At 37.1% G+C, this 19,392-nt stretch overlaps 1 protein-coding gene and 1 pseudogene across 4 annotated transcripts in view; one reads left to right on the forward strand and one right to left on the reverse strand.

Moving 5' to 3' along the window:
- Positions 1-19,392, reverse strand: part of CDKAL1 (CDK5 regulatory subunit associated protein 1 like 1) — a 647,296-nt gene that overhangs the window by 446,120 nt on the left and 181,784 nt on the right. For all 4 annotated transcript variants that reach the window (XM_041769778.1, XM_041769777.1, XM_041769775.1 and 1 more), the window contains one exon: positions 10,913-10,961. In XM_041769778.1, coding sequence (XP_041625712.1) covers positions 10,913-10,961 — 49 coding nt within the window. The remainder of the gene's footprint in view (positions 1-10,912; positions 10,962-19,392) is intronic.
- On the forward strand, positions 6,345-6,878 carry LOC121499276 (annotated as a pseudogene).

The following is a 19,392-nucleotide window of genomic DNA, read 5'->3' on the forward strand; positions in this document are numbered from 1 at the left end:
ATGAAAAGGTCAACCAGGAAATTAAGGAAGAATTAAAAAGATTCATGGAAACTAATGAAAATGAAGATACAACCGTTCAAAATCTTTGGGATGCAGCAAAAGCAGTCCTGAGGGGGAAATACATCGCAATACAAGCATACATTCAAAAACTGGAAAGATCTCAAATTCAAAAGCTAACCTTACACATAAAGGAACTAGAGAAAAAGCAACAAATAGACCCCACCCCCAGCAGAAGAAGAGAGTTAATTAAAATTCGAGCAGAACTCAATGATATCGAGACCAAAAGAACTGTGGAACAGATCAACAGAACCAAGAGTTGGTTCTTTGAAAGAATTAATAAGATAGATAAACCATTAGCCAACCTTATTAAAAAGAAGAGAGAGAAGACTCAAATTAATAAAATCATGAATGAGAAAGGGGACATCACTACCAACACCAAGGAAATACAAACGATTTTAAAAACATATTATGAACAGCTGTACGCCAATAAATTAGGAAATCTAGAAGAAATGGACGCATTCCTGGAAAGCCACAAACTACCAAAACTGGAGCAGGAAGAAATAGAAAACCTGAACAGGCCAATAACCAGGGAGGAAATTGAAGCAGTCATCAAAAACCTCCCAAGACACAAGAGTCCAGGGCCAGATGGCTTCCCAGGGGAATTCTATCAAACGTTTAAAGAAGAAATCATACCTATTCTACTAAAGCTGTTTGGAAAGATAGAAAGAGATGGAGTACTTCCAAATTCGTTCTATGAGGACAGCATCACCTTAATTCCGAAACCAGACAAAGACCCCACCAAAAAGGAGAATTACAGACCAATATCCCTGATGAACATGGATGCAAAAATTCTCAACAAGATACTAGCCAATAGGATCCAACAACACATTAAGAAAATTATTCACCATGACCAAGTAGGATTTATCCCTGGGACACAAGGCTGGTTCAACACTCGTAAAACCATCAATGTGATTCATCATATCAGCAAGAGAAAAACCAAGAACCATATGATACTCTCATTAGATGCAGAGAAAGCATTTGACAAAATACAGCATCCATTCCTGATCAAAACCCTTCAGAGTGTTGGGATAGAGGGAACTTTCCTCGACATCTTAAAAGCCATCTACGAAAAGCCCAAAGCAAATATCATTCTCAATGGGGAAGCACTGGGAGCCTTTCCCCTAAGATCAGGAACAAGACAGGGATGTCCACTCTCACCACTGCTGTTCAACATAGTTCTGGAAGTCCTCGCCTCAGCAATCAGACAACAAAAAGACATTAAAGGCATTCAAATTGGCAAAGAAGAAGTCAAACTCTCCCTCTTCGCCGATGACATGATACTCTACATAGAAAACCCAAAAGCCTCCACCCCCAGATTGCTAGAACTCATACAGCAATTTGGTAGCGTGGCAGGATACAAAATCAATGCCCAGAAATCAATGGCATTTCTATACACTAACAATGAGACTGAAGAAAGAGAAATTAAGGAGTCAATCCCATTTACAATTGCACCCAAAAGCATAAGATACCTAGGAATAAACCTAACCAAAGAGGTAAAAGATCTATACCCTAAAAACTATAGAACACTTCTGAAAGAAATTGAGGAAGACACAAAGAGATGGAAAAATATTCCATGCTCATGGATTGGCAGAATTAATATTGTAAAAATGTCAATGTTACCCAGGGCAATTTATACGTTTAATGCAATCCCTATCAAAATACCATGGACTTTCTTCAGAGAGTTAGAACAAATTATTTTAAGATTTGTGTGGAATCAGAAAAGACCCCGAATAGCCAGGGGAATTTTAAAAAAGAAAACCTTAGCTGGGGGCATCACAATGCCAGATTTCAGGTTGTATTACAAAGCTGTGGTCATCAAGACAGTGTGGTACTGGCACAAAAACAGACACATAGATCAATGGAACAGAATAGAGAACCCAGAAGTGGACCCTGAAATGTACGGCCATCTAATATTCGATAAAGGAGGAAAGACTATCCATTGGAAGACAGTCTCTTCAATAAATGGTGCTGGGAAAATTGGACATCCACATGCAGAAGAATGAAACTGGACCACTCTCTTTCACCATACACAAAGATAAACTCAAAATGGATGAGAGATCTAAATGTGAGACAAGATTCCATCAAAATCCTAGAGGAGAACACAGGCAACACCCTTTTTGAACTTGGCCACAGTAACTTCTTGCAAGATACATCCACGAAGGCAAAAGAAACAAAAGCAAAAATGAACTATTGGGACTTCATCAAGATAAGAAGCTTTTGCACAGCAAAGGATACAGTCAACAAAACTAAAAGACAACCTACAGAATGGGAGAAGATATTTGCAAATGACATATCAGATAAAGGGCTAGTTTCCAAAATCTATAAAGAACTTATTAAACTCAACACCAAAGAAACAAACAATCCAATCATGAAATGGGCAAAAGACATGAAGAGAAATCTCACAGAGGAAGACATGGACATGGCCAACATGCACATGAGAAAATGCTCTGCATCACTTGCCATCAGGGAAATACAAATCAAAACCACAATGAGATACCACCTCACACCAGTGAGAATGGGGAAAATTAACAAGGCAGGAAACAACAAATGTTGGAGAGGATGCGGAGAAAAGGGAACCCTCTTACACTGTTGGTGGGAATGTGAACTGGTGCAGCCACTCTGGAAAACTGTGTGGAGGTTCCTCAAAGAGTTAAAAATAGACCTGCCCTACGACCCAGCAATTGCACTGTTGGGGATTTACCCCAAAGATTCAGATGCAATGAAACGTCGGGACACCTGCACCCCGATGTTTCTATCAGCAATGGCCACAATAGCCAAACTGTGGAAGGAGCCTCGGTGTCCATCGAAAGATGAATGGATAAAGAAGATGTGGTTTATGTATACAATGGAATATTACTCAGCAATTAGAAACGACAAATACCCACCATTTGCTTCAACGTGGATGGAACTGGAGGGTATTATGCTGAGTGAAATAAGTCAATCGGAGAAGGACAAACAGTGTATGTTCTCATTCATTTGGGGAATATGAATAATAGTGAAAGGGAATATAAAGGAAGGGAAAAGAAATGTTGGGAAATATCAGGAAGGGAGACAGAACATAAAGACTCCTAACTCGGGGAAACGAACTAGGGGTGGTGGAAGGGGAGGAGGGCGGGTGGTGGAGGGGAATGGGTGACGGGCACTGAGGTGGACACTTGACGGGATGAGCACTGGGTGTTTTTCTGTATGTTGGTAAATTAAACACCAATAAAAGTTAATTAAAAAAAAAAAAAAAAAAAAAAAGAAAGAGCTATTTGGTGAAGCATCCTGGGAATTTAGTCAGTCTAATCCAAGATTGCATCAATTACTGAGAAGTTAAGGGAAACGGAAAATCAATTAAACTTGCAGATTGTGCCATATTGGGAAAGTCTTGAATTACCGACACTGGAGGCATTTGGAATTAGACTGAATGAAATACCAGCAAACATATTAATAACAATGGAGACTTCTTTTATTAGAGGTTGACTGAGGAAGAAATATGACTTAATAGTAAAAACATCTTTCTAATTTCAATAGGCAATATTTACCTGCAATAATTTGTCTTGTTATCCAGAAGACTATTTTTACAAAGACAAGAATTTTTTAAAGGATTTTTGTGTGTGTTCAGAGGACATAATATACATGTATCAGAAGAAATACAAATTTATATTACCTTCATACAAAAAAAAAGTTTTAATGACTAAGTAAACCAAGCCTAAGGTACATGAATGTTTTAAAAGAAAAAAAGAAATATAAATCCTTTAAACCCTATACTTCTTTCCTCAGAATCAGTTATATGTGTTGCTGAATTACCAAGATGATACACAAGAAAATCCTAAATTCATTATAATCTGTTCTTTCCTAAAGCAAATGCTATAAATGAAGGGAATTTTCAGGGCACTATTAAAATAGGGAGGATTCATTCAGAATAACTTGGAACTTTCCATTTTGTTCCCACCAAGACAGACACAAATGGAATATGCTTTATATGGTTTTATGGTCATTAGAATAGTTAAATGCTTTAGGCATCAATGTAGCATATTAATACATTCTTAAAACATTACTTGGTATATCATAATCAAAATGTAAACAGGCTGTGGCAGAAGCTGTATGTCCAAACCCCCTTCAAGGAAGACATATGAAGAGGGCCCAACAGGAATCAAATGTGGAAACAAGACAGTTGTGGCAAAATCCTCTTGTCAGGCTGTATTCCATCTGGCCCTTCTGGGCAAAGACTTGCTTCTCCACGGAGCATTTATCAAATCAGGGTCCCAGCAAAGCAGATGGCACACTGCATAATTGAAGAGGTTTTAATAAAGGGACTATTTACTAATGTTTGGCAAGGGTAGGAAAACCAACAAGAGACAATGCAATACTCTCAGGCTAGCAACAATGGGGTGCTGTTTCCACCCCTGGGCCTGAAAAAGCAAAGGAAGGGAACAGTTAGAAGAACCTGGAGAAACAGATGAATAGAGTGGGCCATCTGACAGGATCTGTCGTTGTCGCTGACAGAAGCACAAAACGAGCAGAAACAGGGAAGGAAAAAGTGAGAAAGGGTAACAAATATTCCTATCTCACACTCAAGTCACACCTCTAAACTCCAGCTGGAAAAATCTAACCAGGCACCAAAAAGCAAGAATCCTACGCAATACACACAGGTCAGCCTCCATGGACACACATCAAGGTAGAGAATGGGTCCGTAAGGGTAAACAGAAGGCGGATGTCCATTAATGTGCAGGATGCTCAGATGAACATAAAGCAAGCTGCAAATACCACACAAGAAACATCAAATAGTACATCTGCCTGGGACAAAAGATATACATATGGAATCAATGGAAGAAAAAGTGAAAATGACAGGATGGAGGAAAGGATCATTAAAATCAACACTAAAGTCACAATTTAGTTTGGTAAGTAATTGGCAACCACTGAAGATACACATGCAAGAGTGTAAAATAATCCTAGGATAATGGTAGCAGCATACATAGTCAGATGGGAAGGAGAGTCACTTCCAGCAGTCAGATTATTCCAGCAGTGTAGGTATTAAGGAGATAGTAAGAAATGAACAGTAACAAAAATTGATCCTGTAGTTATGTCCTAGGTAGCTCGAAAGTCATATGCATTTAATCCTCTCGACTTAGCACTAAGAAAACTGAGCCTCAGAAAAGCAACCTGCTGAAAGTCAACCAAGAACTAATTAGCTGCTACAAATGCCACATTATTTCACTAACTTGTGCTTTCTAAATGAAATATTGGCAATAGAAAGTGAAGAACAGAAGTTCATGGACAGCCCAGACCTTCATTAGCCAGGAGCTTTCAGATGAGTCATTTGACCGCTTCCCTAGCTCAGCTTCCTTGTTTGCAACTAAAAGCATCTACCAAAATTATTTCTTCCATTTCTAAAGTTCTCCTGTTGCATTACTAATACTTAATTCATCAGCCTTGCCACCCTCAAGCCAATCTGCCAATGAACATCCCCATCAACTACATCTTCAACTCATCTTTCACTGTGGAATCTCAAATTAAATCCAATTTCAATCTCCCCCAATAAATCCATTGAAGCGAAAACTCTTCAGTGAGAAGCCATCCCCAGTCGACTCAAGCTGGAGGTGATAGGCCTTTGGTGATGCTGTGATATACAGGAAATATATAACTGATCTTCATCCTCAGTTCCTAATATAGGGCCCCTAACACTCGTTTAATTCCCTGAATGATAAGGGTGTGAGGAGCATTCTCACCATAAGCTCCTTTCAACCATATCAGAATTTATGCTAATGAAGTAACTCTTAGAGGATGAAGGCTGGTTGCCAAAGGAACCAATTATGTAATTAGAGGGTTGGATCTTTCAGACCAGATCCCAACCTTTGGGAGTTCAACCATCAATGGCCAATGATTTCATCAACCATGCCTATGTAATGTAGACTCCATTAAAAATCCTAAATGATGGAGCTTCCAGGTTGGTAAACATACTGAGGTGCTGAGAGGGTGGTATACCCAGAGAGGCAGGATGTGGAAGCTCCACTTCCATTACCACATAGCTTGCCCTGAGCATTTCTTCCATTTGGATGTTCCTGAGTTATGATCTTTATAATAAACCAGTTTTCCTGAGTTCTACAAGTACTCTAGCAAATTATCAAACCTAAGTAGGGGGTCATGAGAACCCAAGTGATAGCTAGTGACAGTCTGGACTTGCAGCTGGCATCCAAAGTGGTGGGAATTGTAATGGAATTGAGTCTTTAACCTATGAAGTCTGTGCAAACTCCAGTGAGTTAGTGTCAAATCTGCTTGCTTGCTCTCTGAGCAGCGCTATGGTGGCTGGAAAGAACAAACACCTTATGAAAGGCAGCAAAAAGGGAGGCAAGAAGAAAGTGGTTGATCCACTTTCTGAGAAAAACTGGTATAATGTGAAAGCACCAGTGATATTCAATATAAGAAATATTGGGAAAAAACACTAGTCACGAGATCTCAAGGAACCAAACTGGTATGTGATGGCCTCAAGGGCTGTGTTTTTGAAGTGAGCCTTGCTGATCTGCATGATGAAGCAGTTGCATTTAGAAAATCCACACTAACTATTGAGGATATTCAGGGCAAAACTGGCTGCCTAGTAATTTCCATGGGATGGATCTTATCAGTGACAAAATGTGCTCCACGGTCAAAAATGACAGACCAGGATTGAAGCTCATGCTGATATCAAGACTATCAATGCTTATTTGCTTCGTCTATTTTGTGTTGATTTTACTTAAAAATACAGCAGTCACATTCAGAAGACCTCTTACACTCAGCACCATCAGGTCTGCCAAAATCAGAAAAAGATTATGGATATCATGACCCAAGATGTATAAATGACTTGAAAGGAGGAGTCAATAAACGGATTCCAGACAGCACTGGAAAAGACACAGTAAAGGCCTGCCAATCAATTTATCCACTCCATGATGTCTTGGTTAGAAAAGTAAAAAAGTTGAAGAAGCCCAGTTTGAACTGGGAAAGCTCATTAAGCTTCATGGTGAAGGCAGTATCTGAAAAAGCTAGACCCGTGCTAAAGTTGAACAAACTGATGAATATGAGCCATTAGTTCAAACATCTGTTTAAAATTCAGATATTTAATGGTAACCAACAAAAAATCTTATTTGTGACGTTTAAATTTTAAAAATTGCTTTGTATAGAAAACCTATACATTTGGTGTCAGAAGTATTTTCAGTATAGAAAAACATAGTTTGCCTTTACCTTCTATGATTTCCTATAGAAATTATATTTCTAGAAGCCATTTGGTAGCCTTCAGAGCACAATATTACTATATGTTGTTATTTAATAGACTTTATTTTTTAGATCAGGTTTAGGTTCATAGCAATATTGAGCAGAAAAGTACAAGTTCCCATATGCCACCCTCACCCTTGTTGTCCCTATTATCATCCTCCACCAGTCATACATTTGTTACATCAAAAAACCTACACCGAAACATCACCAGCACCCCGAGACCATATTACAATTCACTCATGGTGCCGAACATTCTATGGGCTTGGGAAAATCTGTAATGACGTGTATCCACCATTATAGTATCTATAGAAGAATATCACCAACCTAAAACATTCCCTTATAATCTGTCCAATAATCTTTCTCCCCCTGCCCCAACACTGGCAACACTGATCATTTTACTGTCTCCATGGTTTTGCCTTTGTAGAAGTCACAGAGTTGGAATCACAGTATGTAGCCATTTCTGATTGACTTCTTTCACTTGGTAATGTGCATTTAAGTTTCTTTTAGGTCTTTTCATGACTTGATATCTCATTTCTTTTCAGCACTGAACAATATTCCATTGCCTATACAAACTAGTTTATCCATTTACCTACCGAAGGACATCTTGGTAATTATGCTTTTGGCAATTATGAATAAAGGTGCTACAAACATCTGTATGTAGATTTTTGTGTGAACAAAAATATTCAGCTCCTTTGGGTATACGCCAAGGAGAGTGGACACTAGATCATATGGTAAAAGTATATTATAAGAAACTGCCAAACTGTTCTCCAAAATGGTTGTACCATTTCACACTACTACCAGCAATAAATGAAATTTCCTGTTTCCCCACATCCTCACCAACATTTCGGGTTGTCAGTGATCCAGATTTTAGCCATAAATATAAGTGTGTAGTAGTATCTCATTTTAATGGCATTTCCTCACCGACATGAGGTAGAACATCTTTTCATATGCTTATTTTCCATCTATATATCTTCTTTGGTGAGATGTCTGATGAGGTATTTGGTCCATTTTTTAATTGGGTTGTTTACTTTCTTATTGTTGAGTTTTAAGAGTTCTTTATACATTTAGGATAATAGTCCTTCACCAAACACATCTTTTACAAACATTTTCTCGCAGTCTGTGTCTTGTCTTTTCACTCTCTTGAGAGTCCTTTTTGCAGAGAAGTTTTTAATTTTAATGACGTATAGCTTGTCAATTATTTCTTTCATAGATCAAGGCTTTGGTGTTACATCTAAGAAGTCATTACCATAGCCCAGGTCACCTATATTTTCTCTTGTGCTATCTTTATCACCATTAATTTAAAAAATATGTACATACTGAGTGACTAGTATGTGGCTGGTACTTAAGATGAATAAAGCAACAAAACTTCAAGCATCCTGAAGCACTACTTTCAGAAACTCAGTCAACCACTAACAATGTTTCTCAAGTGGGAGAGATCAGAGAAGTCACAGCAGAGTTGTGTAAATGCAGTATCAAACTTAAGAGCACAGGCATTGAAGCAGGCCTGCCTGGATATGAATCCCAACCCTGCCACTCACTAGCTGTGCACACCTGTGTCCCAGCTTCCTCACCTGAAAAATGAGGAAAATATTTATACCCACACTTCACTTCACAATACTGTTGTGAAGATTAAATGATATGATCCAGGGGAAAGGCTTTGACATAGTGCCTATTATACCCAAACTGCACAATTAATGCCAGCACTTCTACATTCTCCAAGATGGGGACTCAGGCATATAGTTTAACAAACTATTCAAAATTATCACTGCTTTAAGTTTTTAATCATGGTATTTCATTTTATTTTGAGTTTCAAAGAAGACTGAGGTATAGTCTAATTCTCATAATCCATGGCCAGCTAATAAATCAAGGAGTCAAAATAAATGAATAAACAGCATGTGGAAGATCAGTGGACACAGTCAGCAGGAAAAGTATGTGGTTAAAAATCCCAACTTGGTGAAAGTAGTCTGTTTTCCTTTTTTTAGACACACAATGCCCACATATAAGAAAATGATTAAAATTTTAAGTGAGAAGCTTAATTCATGTAATATTTCATTATTACATTACTGGTTTTTATTTGTACTAATCTAACAGAGGAAAACAGACTATGAGTATTTAAAAATTAAACCACAGAACTGAGGATAATTTATTTCTCAGTGACTTCAATAAGAATATGGTTCAAAACACCACAGCTAATGAAACAAAGCATAGTTCTATTCTCTAGTGTAACTACAGAAATTATACACAGGAGAATATCAAAATTGAATACTACTTTTAAAAGTACTTTTAGGGGCACCTGGCTGGCTCAGCTGAAAAAGCGTGCAACTCTTGATTTCGTTGTGAACTTGAGCCCCGTGCTGGGTATATAGATTACTTTAAAAAAAAAAATTAAGTATTTTTAAAAAGGGTAACTGCAACTAATTAGGTGACATGAAAACATGCAAATAACGTCAACTATATCTCAATAAAACTGCTAAAAATACACATAAGTAAAATCATTACCTTTTTTTTTTTAAGTTGGCTCCACACCCAGCATGGAACCCAACATTAGGCTCAAATTCAAAACTGTGAAATCAAGACCTGAGCTGATATGAAGAGTTGGATACTTAACCAAATGAGTTACCCAGGTGTCCCTCATTTCTTTCTTTTCTTTTTTCTTTCTTTCTTTCTTTCTTTCTTTCTTTCTTTCTTTCTTTCTCTCTCTCTTTCTTTCTTTCTTTCTTAAATTTTATTTATTCATGAGAGACACAGAGAGAGAGAGGCAGAGACACAGGCAGAGGAAGAAGCAGGCTCCATGCAGGGAGCCCGACATGGGACTCGATCCCAGGTCTCCAGGATCACACCCTGGGCTGAAGGCGACGCTAAACCGCTGAGCCAACCGGGCTGCCCTCATTTCCTTATTTTAAAACTGGTTATGTCTTTCTGATCTGAAATGCAAATGAAATCTATTTCATACAAAAATAAAAATGAGATTTAAAAAAAGGACTATGATCTGACTCATTTATAAGCCAATCAGATATATACCCCCTATATTAGACTGGACAATGCATGAATCAGTCAAGGACAAAATGTTACACTTTTATATGTAAGTAAATATTAACTGATACTTTAATAATACAGTTCAAACAACACAGTAGTTCCTCTGTCTTATCAGCCAAGGGATACAGTCCAAGACCCCCCAGGGGATACCTGAAAGTATGCAGGGATAGTACCAAACCCTTTATGTACTGTGTTTTTCCCTAAACATACATAGCTACAATGAAGTTTAATTTATAAATTACGCCCAGAAAGAGGTTAACAACAATAACTAATAATAAAATAGAAAAATTACAACCATAGATTGCAATAAAAGTTATGTGAATGTTGTCTCTCTTTCTCTCAAAGTGTCTTATTGTCCTGTATTCATCCTTCTTCTTCTTGTGATGATATGACAGGAAGCGAGGTGAAGAGATAGACACTGTGATGTAGGGTCAGGCTACTATTGACCTTCTGACATAAGTTAGAAGGACAATCATCTGCTTCTGGACATCGGCTGACTGTGGCTAACTCTATCCAGAAAGCAAAACTGCGGATAATGAAGGGCAGAGTACCATATACATCTGCTTATCCTACTTTCAGCAATTACCTTTAATTGTTTCCTCCACAACTTCTACCACTCGATCTATCTGTTGAACCTAAAAAGAAAACAAATTACATTAGACAAGCAATTTACATGGATAAGAAACATTAACTTGTGTTTACCTTTCTGCTTGAGTCAGTGTATCACATTTTCTAAGCACATGAATATAGGTTGTCTTTAATTAATGCATTTGCATTTGGAGATATTATAAAAAATATTCTGTACTAATGTTTTGTGTTACAGTGAAGTATGAAATTACCTCCCTCCTGTCCTCCAATGATAACTGAAGAAATCATAATACATTTAAATAAACTGCCTGGAGTTCTGTTAGCATAGCCTATCAACATAAACTTAACACATCCTGAGATATAAAGTGATGTTTAATTAAAACATGTCTCTTCACACACACATTCTCTTCATTCTTCAAGAAAAATGGCAGAAGATGACAACCTACACAAAGGATACTGGTATTAAGGAGATCTATCCCAAATACTATGCTGTCTTATTCTAACTGAAACCCCCTTTTATGGATGTCTACCATGTACTGGGCACTGTGCTCAGGTCAATAGAATACAAAGTCAAATAATAATAGCTCCTACCCTAGACACAAGTGACTAAGGGAGACTGCCCATGGTACCATAGGAACACAGAGAAAAGGTAACAAATAAATTGTGACTGAATGATCCAGGAATGCTATCAAGGGAAGAAAGGTGACTCTTGAGAGATAAGCCGGATTAAGATAGCAGAAACCCATTAATAAGACTGAGTTAGTGTGGCTAGGGTGTAGATGGAAATGTAAAAAGATTATAGTGCAAGAAGCTAAGTGAAGAGAGAAAGTAAAAAAAAAAAAAAAAAGAGAGAGTCATAAGTCGATATTACTTATACCTTAAAATCTTCAAATGATTGCTTTATTATAGAATACATGCTCTTTGAAAAAATTTAAATAAATTAGAAATATAAAAAGGAAATAAAGTAACCTGTATTATCCTACATCCTCCACTTCCATTCCTAAGATATCATTCATTACAGCCTAATAGATACCAAGACATTTTCCTTTTTTTAAAAATTTTTTTAATTTTTTTTTTAAAATTTACTTATGAAAGGCACACAGTGAGAGAGAGAGAGAGGCAGAGACACAGGCAGAGGGAGAAGCAGGCTCCATGCACCGGGAGCCCAACATGGGATTCGATCCCGGGTCTCCAGGATCACACCCTGGGCCAAAGGCAGGCGCTAAACCGCTGCGCCACCCAGGGATCCCCCCAAGACATTTTCCAAAGCAGAACATTTATATATAGATCTGTTCTTTTTCTTATAAATTATGAGATAAATATTAGGAAACAGAAGAGAGAAAATGACAGACCTGCTTCTTTATTTTTTTTCTATATACCATCAGTACATATAGGTCTACTTCATTTATTTTCCTGACTGCCTAGTATTCATGTATAGATGTACCATAATGCATTCACCCATTCCCCAACTAATGGACCCTTATGTTATTTTTAATCTTTCATTTTTATACAACAATGATGCAATGAACTCAACTGAGCAAGAACCTTTTTAAAAGACTTTAATAAAACCGCAATAGCAAATCCCTTTTAAATATTTCTTTGGCGGGGCCCCTGGGTAGCTTGGTGGTTGAGCATCTGCCTTTGGCTCAGGTCCTGATCCCAAGTCCCACATCAGGTTCCCCACAGAGAGCCTGCTTCTCCTACTGCCTATGACTCTACCTCTCTCTGTGGGTCTCTCATGAATAAATAAAATCTTGAAAATATAAATACTTAAAATATACATATTTATATTCCTTTGGCCTCAGTACCTTATGGGAAATAAGGATAGACTTCTTAGAACACACTTCGATTAGGTTCTGCCTCTGACCACTCAGCCCAGCATAATGGTAGTAGTTGCAATAATTACTGAGAAATTGTCAAAGGCAAAGTAGCCTCTGTTAGATCTTACGTCCCAAACAAACCTACCTCACTGGAACCACTAGGTTCTGGCTTTATGAAGAGAATGAATTTGGCTTCCTTATAGAATGTGATCAAAGCCAAAATAATAGAGTTCAAAGAGGAGGAAAGTACCCAACAGACTTAAATGCTACAGAGCTTATAAGTTACCATAAAGACTGGAATGTCTATGCCTGATTTAGCAATGTGGGAATCAATGAACTCAGAGGAAGCAATGAGTTCAGTAGTAATGAATCATAACTAAGAAAACACTGACACCAAATAGAGACTACTCTTACAGACAGATGAGCTGAAGGAAGGAGACATGGGTAGGACAAGAAAGGAAGAGTTGATCAAATTTCCCAGTGAATGGGATGACCAAGATATCAGCTGAGGATACAAGACAGAGAATAAAAGTAGTATAATACAAGAAAATCAAATGGTGAAACAAAAACATGAAAGCTTTTCTATGCAGCTGGGGGTCTAATAGCTCAAAAGGATCATTGCACCCAGTCTTATAGCTCGTAAGAAGCAGTATCCCTAGAGAAGAGTCAAAATCTAACTTGTTGGAATAGTTAAAAAATTTAAAAATTTAGGGTAAGGTAAAACTACAATATTCGTAGAAGAAAACATAGCCATGAATGGAGGTGAACCTTAGGTTAGACAGTGATGTTTTAGATATTACACCAAAAACATGAATAACAAAAGAAAAAAGATAAACTGAACACCATTAAAATTAAGCCGTCTTGATACATCAAAGGACACCATCAAGAAAGTAGCAAGACAACACAGAAACTGGGGGAACATTTTTGCAAATCATAAATACATGATTCAGATTAATATCTAAAATGTATAAGGGACTCCTTCAACTCAATTACAAAAAAGACAAATAAACCATTGAAAAATGGGCAAAAATGAATGGCTCAGTCAGTTAAGTGTCTGACTCTTGATTTCAGCTCAGGTCATGATCTCCAGGTAATGAGTTCAAGCCCTGCACTCGGCTCCATGCTGGGCATGGTGCATACCTTAAAAAAACAATAAAATAAAAATGAGCAGGGGCACCTGGGCAACTCAGTCAGTAAAGTGTCTGACTCTTGATATCAGCTCAAGTCATGATTTCAGGGTCATGAGATCAAGCCCCGCATTGGGTTCCAGGCTTAGCATGGACTCTTCATGAGATTCTCTTTCTCCTTGTCCTTTTGCCTCTGTCCCTTCTTTGCTCACACTCCCTCTCTCTGATAAATAAAATCTTTTTAAAAAAATAAAAATAGGCAAAAGATTTTAATAGACACTTCTCCAAGGAAGACATACAAGTGGCCCATGAGCATATGAAAAAATGTTCAAAATCCTTAGCCAATCAGGGGATGCAAATCAAAATCACAATGGAGGAATGGGGAGCTATTGTTTAATGGGTCTAGATTTTCAGTTTGGAAAAATAAAAACACCCTGGAGGCGAATGGTGGTGATGGTTGCACAATAGGGTGAATGCACTTAAAGCCACTAAAATATACACCTAAAATGAATCAAAACAGTAACTTTTATGTTATATGTATTTTACCATAATGAGATACTACTTCATACCTACTAGGATAGCTATAATCAAAAAGACAGATAATAACAAGTGTTGGCAAAGATAGAAGCTGGAACCCTCCCACATTGCTAGTGGGGATGTAGTAAAATGGTGCAGTTGCTTTGGAAATAGTCTGTCAGAGCCTCAAATAGTTCAACAGAGTTATAATATAATCTAATAATTCCAATCCTAAGTATACACCCAAGAGAAATAAAAACATATGTCTACACAAAAACTCATACACAAATCTTCATAGCAGCATTATTCAACATAAGTAAAAGGTAGAACCAACTGAAGTCTCATTAACTGATGAATTAAAAAAAAAGTGGCATATCCATATAATGAAATATCATTACACCATAAAGGGGAACATGATATACAGTAGTCCCCCCTTATCCATGGTTTCATTTACCTGCAAGCCAGAAACAGATGGTGCTCTCTATGACATATCATCTGAAGGTCAGTAGGAACCTAATGCTAGATCACAGTGCCTATATCATTTAACTCACTTCATCTCATCAAGTAGGCATTTTACCATGTCACATCATCACAATTAGAAGGATGAGTACAGTAGGATGACCACAGGACATTATATTCTGAGGGAGACCACACTCATATACTATATTACTTAATACATTACCTTGCATTATACTTTTATTATAGCACATGATTATAATTGTTCTTTTTTATTAGTAGTAATTGTGGTTAATCTCTTGTTATACCAATATATAAATTAAACTTTAGCACAGGTATGTACATGTAAGAAAAAACACAGTATACATAGGGTTCAGTACAATCCAGTTTCTAGTGTACACTGGGGATCTTAGAACACATCCCCCATAGATAAAGGGAGGACTCCTAAATGCTAAAACATCAAGCTAACTGAAAGAAGCTAGACAAAAAAGGGCAAAAATTGTATGAGTCCATGTATATGAAATGGCCAGAATGGTTCAATCTTCAATGACAAAGTAGATTAGTGACTGTCTATGGATGGCAGTAAGAGAAATGAGAGAAACTGCCAGAGTGCTGATTTCTTCCTGGAGGAATGAAAAAATTCTAAAATTGATTGTGGTGATTGTGGCAAAATTCTGAATATATTAAAAACCATTAAATTATACATGTTCTATGAAAGCACTGCACAGTGTGTCAATTATGCCTCAAAAAAGTTGTTATTACAAAAATAATAATAATATGGGCCACCTGACTCTTGGTTTTAGCTCAGATCATGATCTCAGGGTCGTGAGATAGAGACTCAGGTCAGACTCCATGCTCAGATTTGAATCTGCTTCAGACTCCCTCCCTCTGGGCCTTCATCCCCAACTCTCTTTCAAATAAATAAATAAATCTTTTTTAAAAAAATTAATAATAATATAGGTTGAAGGTGGCCAAATGTTCTAATGCCAAGGTCATGAAACTCAAGGAAAATCTGAGGAAATATTTCAAATTACTGAAGCCTAAAGAAACCTGACAACTGCACCCAACTTTGCATCTGGGTTTTTAATATCCCTCTAAAGGACATTATTAGGACAACTAGCAAGAGCTGAATAAGGTCTGTGTACTAACTTATGTCAGTGTATCTATGTTAATTTTCTGATTTTTATTATTATACTATAGTAGTATAGGAAAACATCCTTGTTTTTGAAATATATGCATATTCATCATGTATATATGTGTGTGTGTGTATTATATATATATATATATATATATATATATATATAATTCTTTATATATATATGGAATAAGCAAGTTTGGTAAAATACTAACATTTGAGGACTCTGGGTAAAGGGTATATGGCAATTCCTTTTGTTTGCAACTTTCCTGTGAGCAGGAAATTATGTCAAAATAAAAGTTTAAAAATGTGTGTGTGCATGCATATATGTGTTAAAGAAATAAAGAGATTTTTCTTTATGCTGATGGACACGCTTGAAAGTATGCAGCTAAAAATAAATTCTAATTTTTTAAGTACTTGATGACATTTGCTTTACAGCAGAAAAATCAATGCTCCCTACACATAATTTAATCACCAGATGGTGGTGTGGAGGACCTCTAAGGACTTTAAAAAGAAGGGTGTACCAAATATTATGACAAAGAAAAAAAAAACAGCATTTGATTACAAACACTCAAGGGGAAAGTTCAGTGAATGACTTAAAGAAAATATTGTGCTGTTTCCATTTCTAGTGAGAAGGATATCTGAGGAAGTGGTGGGAGAAAAAGAAAGAAATGCAAGCAGAGAAGGAAGGGAGAAAAGAGCCAGGGGAGAGGGGGTTATTGGAAGAGGGGAGTTAGAAGGCAAAAGGAGAACATGTGGGAGGCAGGGGGAGAAGAAAAAACAATCACAAGAGAACAAACTCAAGATTCATACACAGTAATGAAGAATATATTGAATTCATTCTGGAGAGAAAAGGAAAGCTGTTCTTAATTAATACTATAAATTGTAGCCCTGAACACACAAGAGCTTAGTTTCTGGCATATAATTCAAATAAAACAAATAAAATAGTATCTTGTGTCCTTCAGGCACTTAGTTATAAATATACAGAAAAAAAAATTAAAAAGACATGCAGTATGTTCTATTACTGACTCCATATGTCCTCAACAATGCAGAAAGGAGTTAGTGAACAAACAATTCATAAATAACATTAATGAGTCACTCTGCCGCAGAACTTTTAAAAGAAATCCATAAAAATATTTTATTCAGCTATTATGAGCCACTCCAAATTTATAACTGAACACACACTGAAGAAACAAACCTGTACCAAGTCACCTAAAGCAAATAAAAGTGCTCTTCTGGAATTTCCTAATGGTTTAGAGCTATCTCACCCAACAGAACATTCTGCCATGATGGAAATGTCATATGCTGGGCCTTCCAGCATGGCAGCCCCAGGCCCCATGCAGTTACCATGTACTTGAAATGTGACTACTGTGAATGAGAAACTAACTTTAATTAATTTAAAGTCACATGCGGCTACTGGCAGCCATACCAGAAAGCACAGGTTTACAATATGGCTAAGAGAGCCACGCAGTTTGTGGCAATTTGTTATGGCAGCTCTAGGAAACGTATACACACCTCAGACACAAATTGGACAATGAGGCTAAAAAAAAAAAGTCCAGTTAGGGAGTAAGCTGATATTGTTCTGCAGTCCAGAAGTTCTGCTTTGGGATCCATTTGGAAGTATCATTTTTTTTTTCTTGGACAACCAGCTAGATAAGTTAATGACTACTAATAACACAGTAATGGCTGACATTTTTTGAGCAATTACTATGTCCCAGGCTCTGTGCTAACACATCACATGCATTATTACATTTAATCCTCATGACATTCCTAGGCAGTGGATACTATTGTTATTTCCGAGGCTAAGAGAACCAAGGCAATAAGGATATCCAGCTAAAGTCTTGCCAAAGATTTTTTAATAGATCTTATGGAGGAATGGCATGTGGATGGCACATTTCATGAGTTTTCCTTTTCCTATACACATGGAGGTTATTACCTAATGATCACAGAATGTTATCTGACTAAACCTGGACTCTCAAGAGACCCCAGTAACAACTGTTCCCCCAAGCTTTGCCCCACAAATCACCACTAGTATGCATGCATTCACTCGACAAAAATCTCTTATGCACCAACAAAGCACTATTCTGGGGATTTAATGGCAGAAAATACAAATTCCCCACTTCATGGGCCTTACATTCTAATGAGGGAAGGGGGCAAATCACATAAACAACTGAAAATGTTCATTTCTCGTCATGACAGAGGCTATGAAAAAAATAAAATCTGGGAGTGGCCAGAGGTAGAGAGGGCAATTTTGCCACAGGGATCCAGGTGCACCTCCAGGTAAACCCTACGACAGATGCATCAATGTGAACCTCTGGGCTGAGATGGAAATGGTGGTGAGTGAAGGGCAGAGCAAAGGGAAAGAAGAAGGTCAGTTAAAGGAGGAAGATGAGGGGAGACATCATACTACTCCTATTAGATTCAATTCCACTTGTACAAGAAAGTCACTGTGGGGTGAACAGAACTATTTCAACAGCATCACTCAGGCTAATTCAGCGTAATTCTACTGAAAATGTACAAAGATTATTTTTTTCCTACATTCCTCTGTTATTTAGTGAGTCTTTTTATACTTGCACGGATCTGGCTGTGGTTTTACTATTTATAGATTTTATCCCAAGACACCTCAAATCCTATTAAAAGAGAGGTTAATACATTATAGGTACATATTAACACAGATCCAAAAGAATTCTCTCATAGGCTCTCTTAATTTGGATTGTATGTAAAAACAAAACAAAACAAAACAAAACAAAAAAATAAAACAGGACAATCGGTTATTACCATTCTAATTAAGAAATTTCAGACGAAAACTTCAAAACCACCTAAAGATTCTATCAACCTTTAAAAAAAACTTTCTATGTCTGTTAAGAACTATATTATAAAAAGCCTTTCCATCAAATATAAGTCCAAACTTTTCACTTTTATGTTAATGGGAGTTTAATTCAATAATCGGCATTTGGTAGGTTAAAGTTCAATATTGACTTCTCTGTAAAAAAACAAACAAAACAAAAACACATTTTTCTCTCTAAAAATTTTTCTCTTGGCTGTTAAGGAAAGTCCCTACGTCTACATATGGTATTGTAAAAGAGCTCAATGTCCAAATCTCTAAAATTTGGGGAAGTCCACAGTAGTCACTAAGCTAACCCTACTAGAAAAAACACTGAATTCACAAGCCTATGAACAAGTTTGCTCATGAGGTACACAGAAGAATAGCGGTTGCTACATGTGGTTTAACTTCTTGAACAAAACTTTCTCATTTCTCAGTACAGTTTTATTTTCTTTCATCTCTCCATTGAGAAAAATTCTTCCCCTGTAGTAGAAATAGCCCTTTCATCAAAAATTATATGGCAGCACATTCTACACATCACTAAAAGCATATTTTCTATCTGAATGGTACCAGCCAGTGACTAACACTCGGTTAAGAGGT

Source organism: Vulpes lagopus, chromosome 10 (genome assembly GCF_018345385.1).
Source record: "Vulpes lagopus strain Blue_001 chromosome 10, ASM1834538v1, whole genome shotgun sequence".
In the NCBI taxonomy this organism is placed as follows: Eukaryota; Metazoa; Chordata; class Mammalia; order Carnivora; family Canidae; genus Vulpes; species Vulpes lagopus.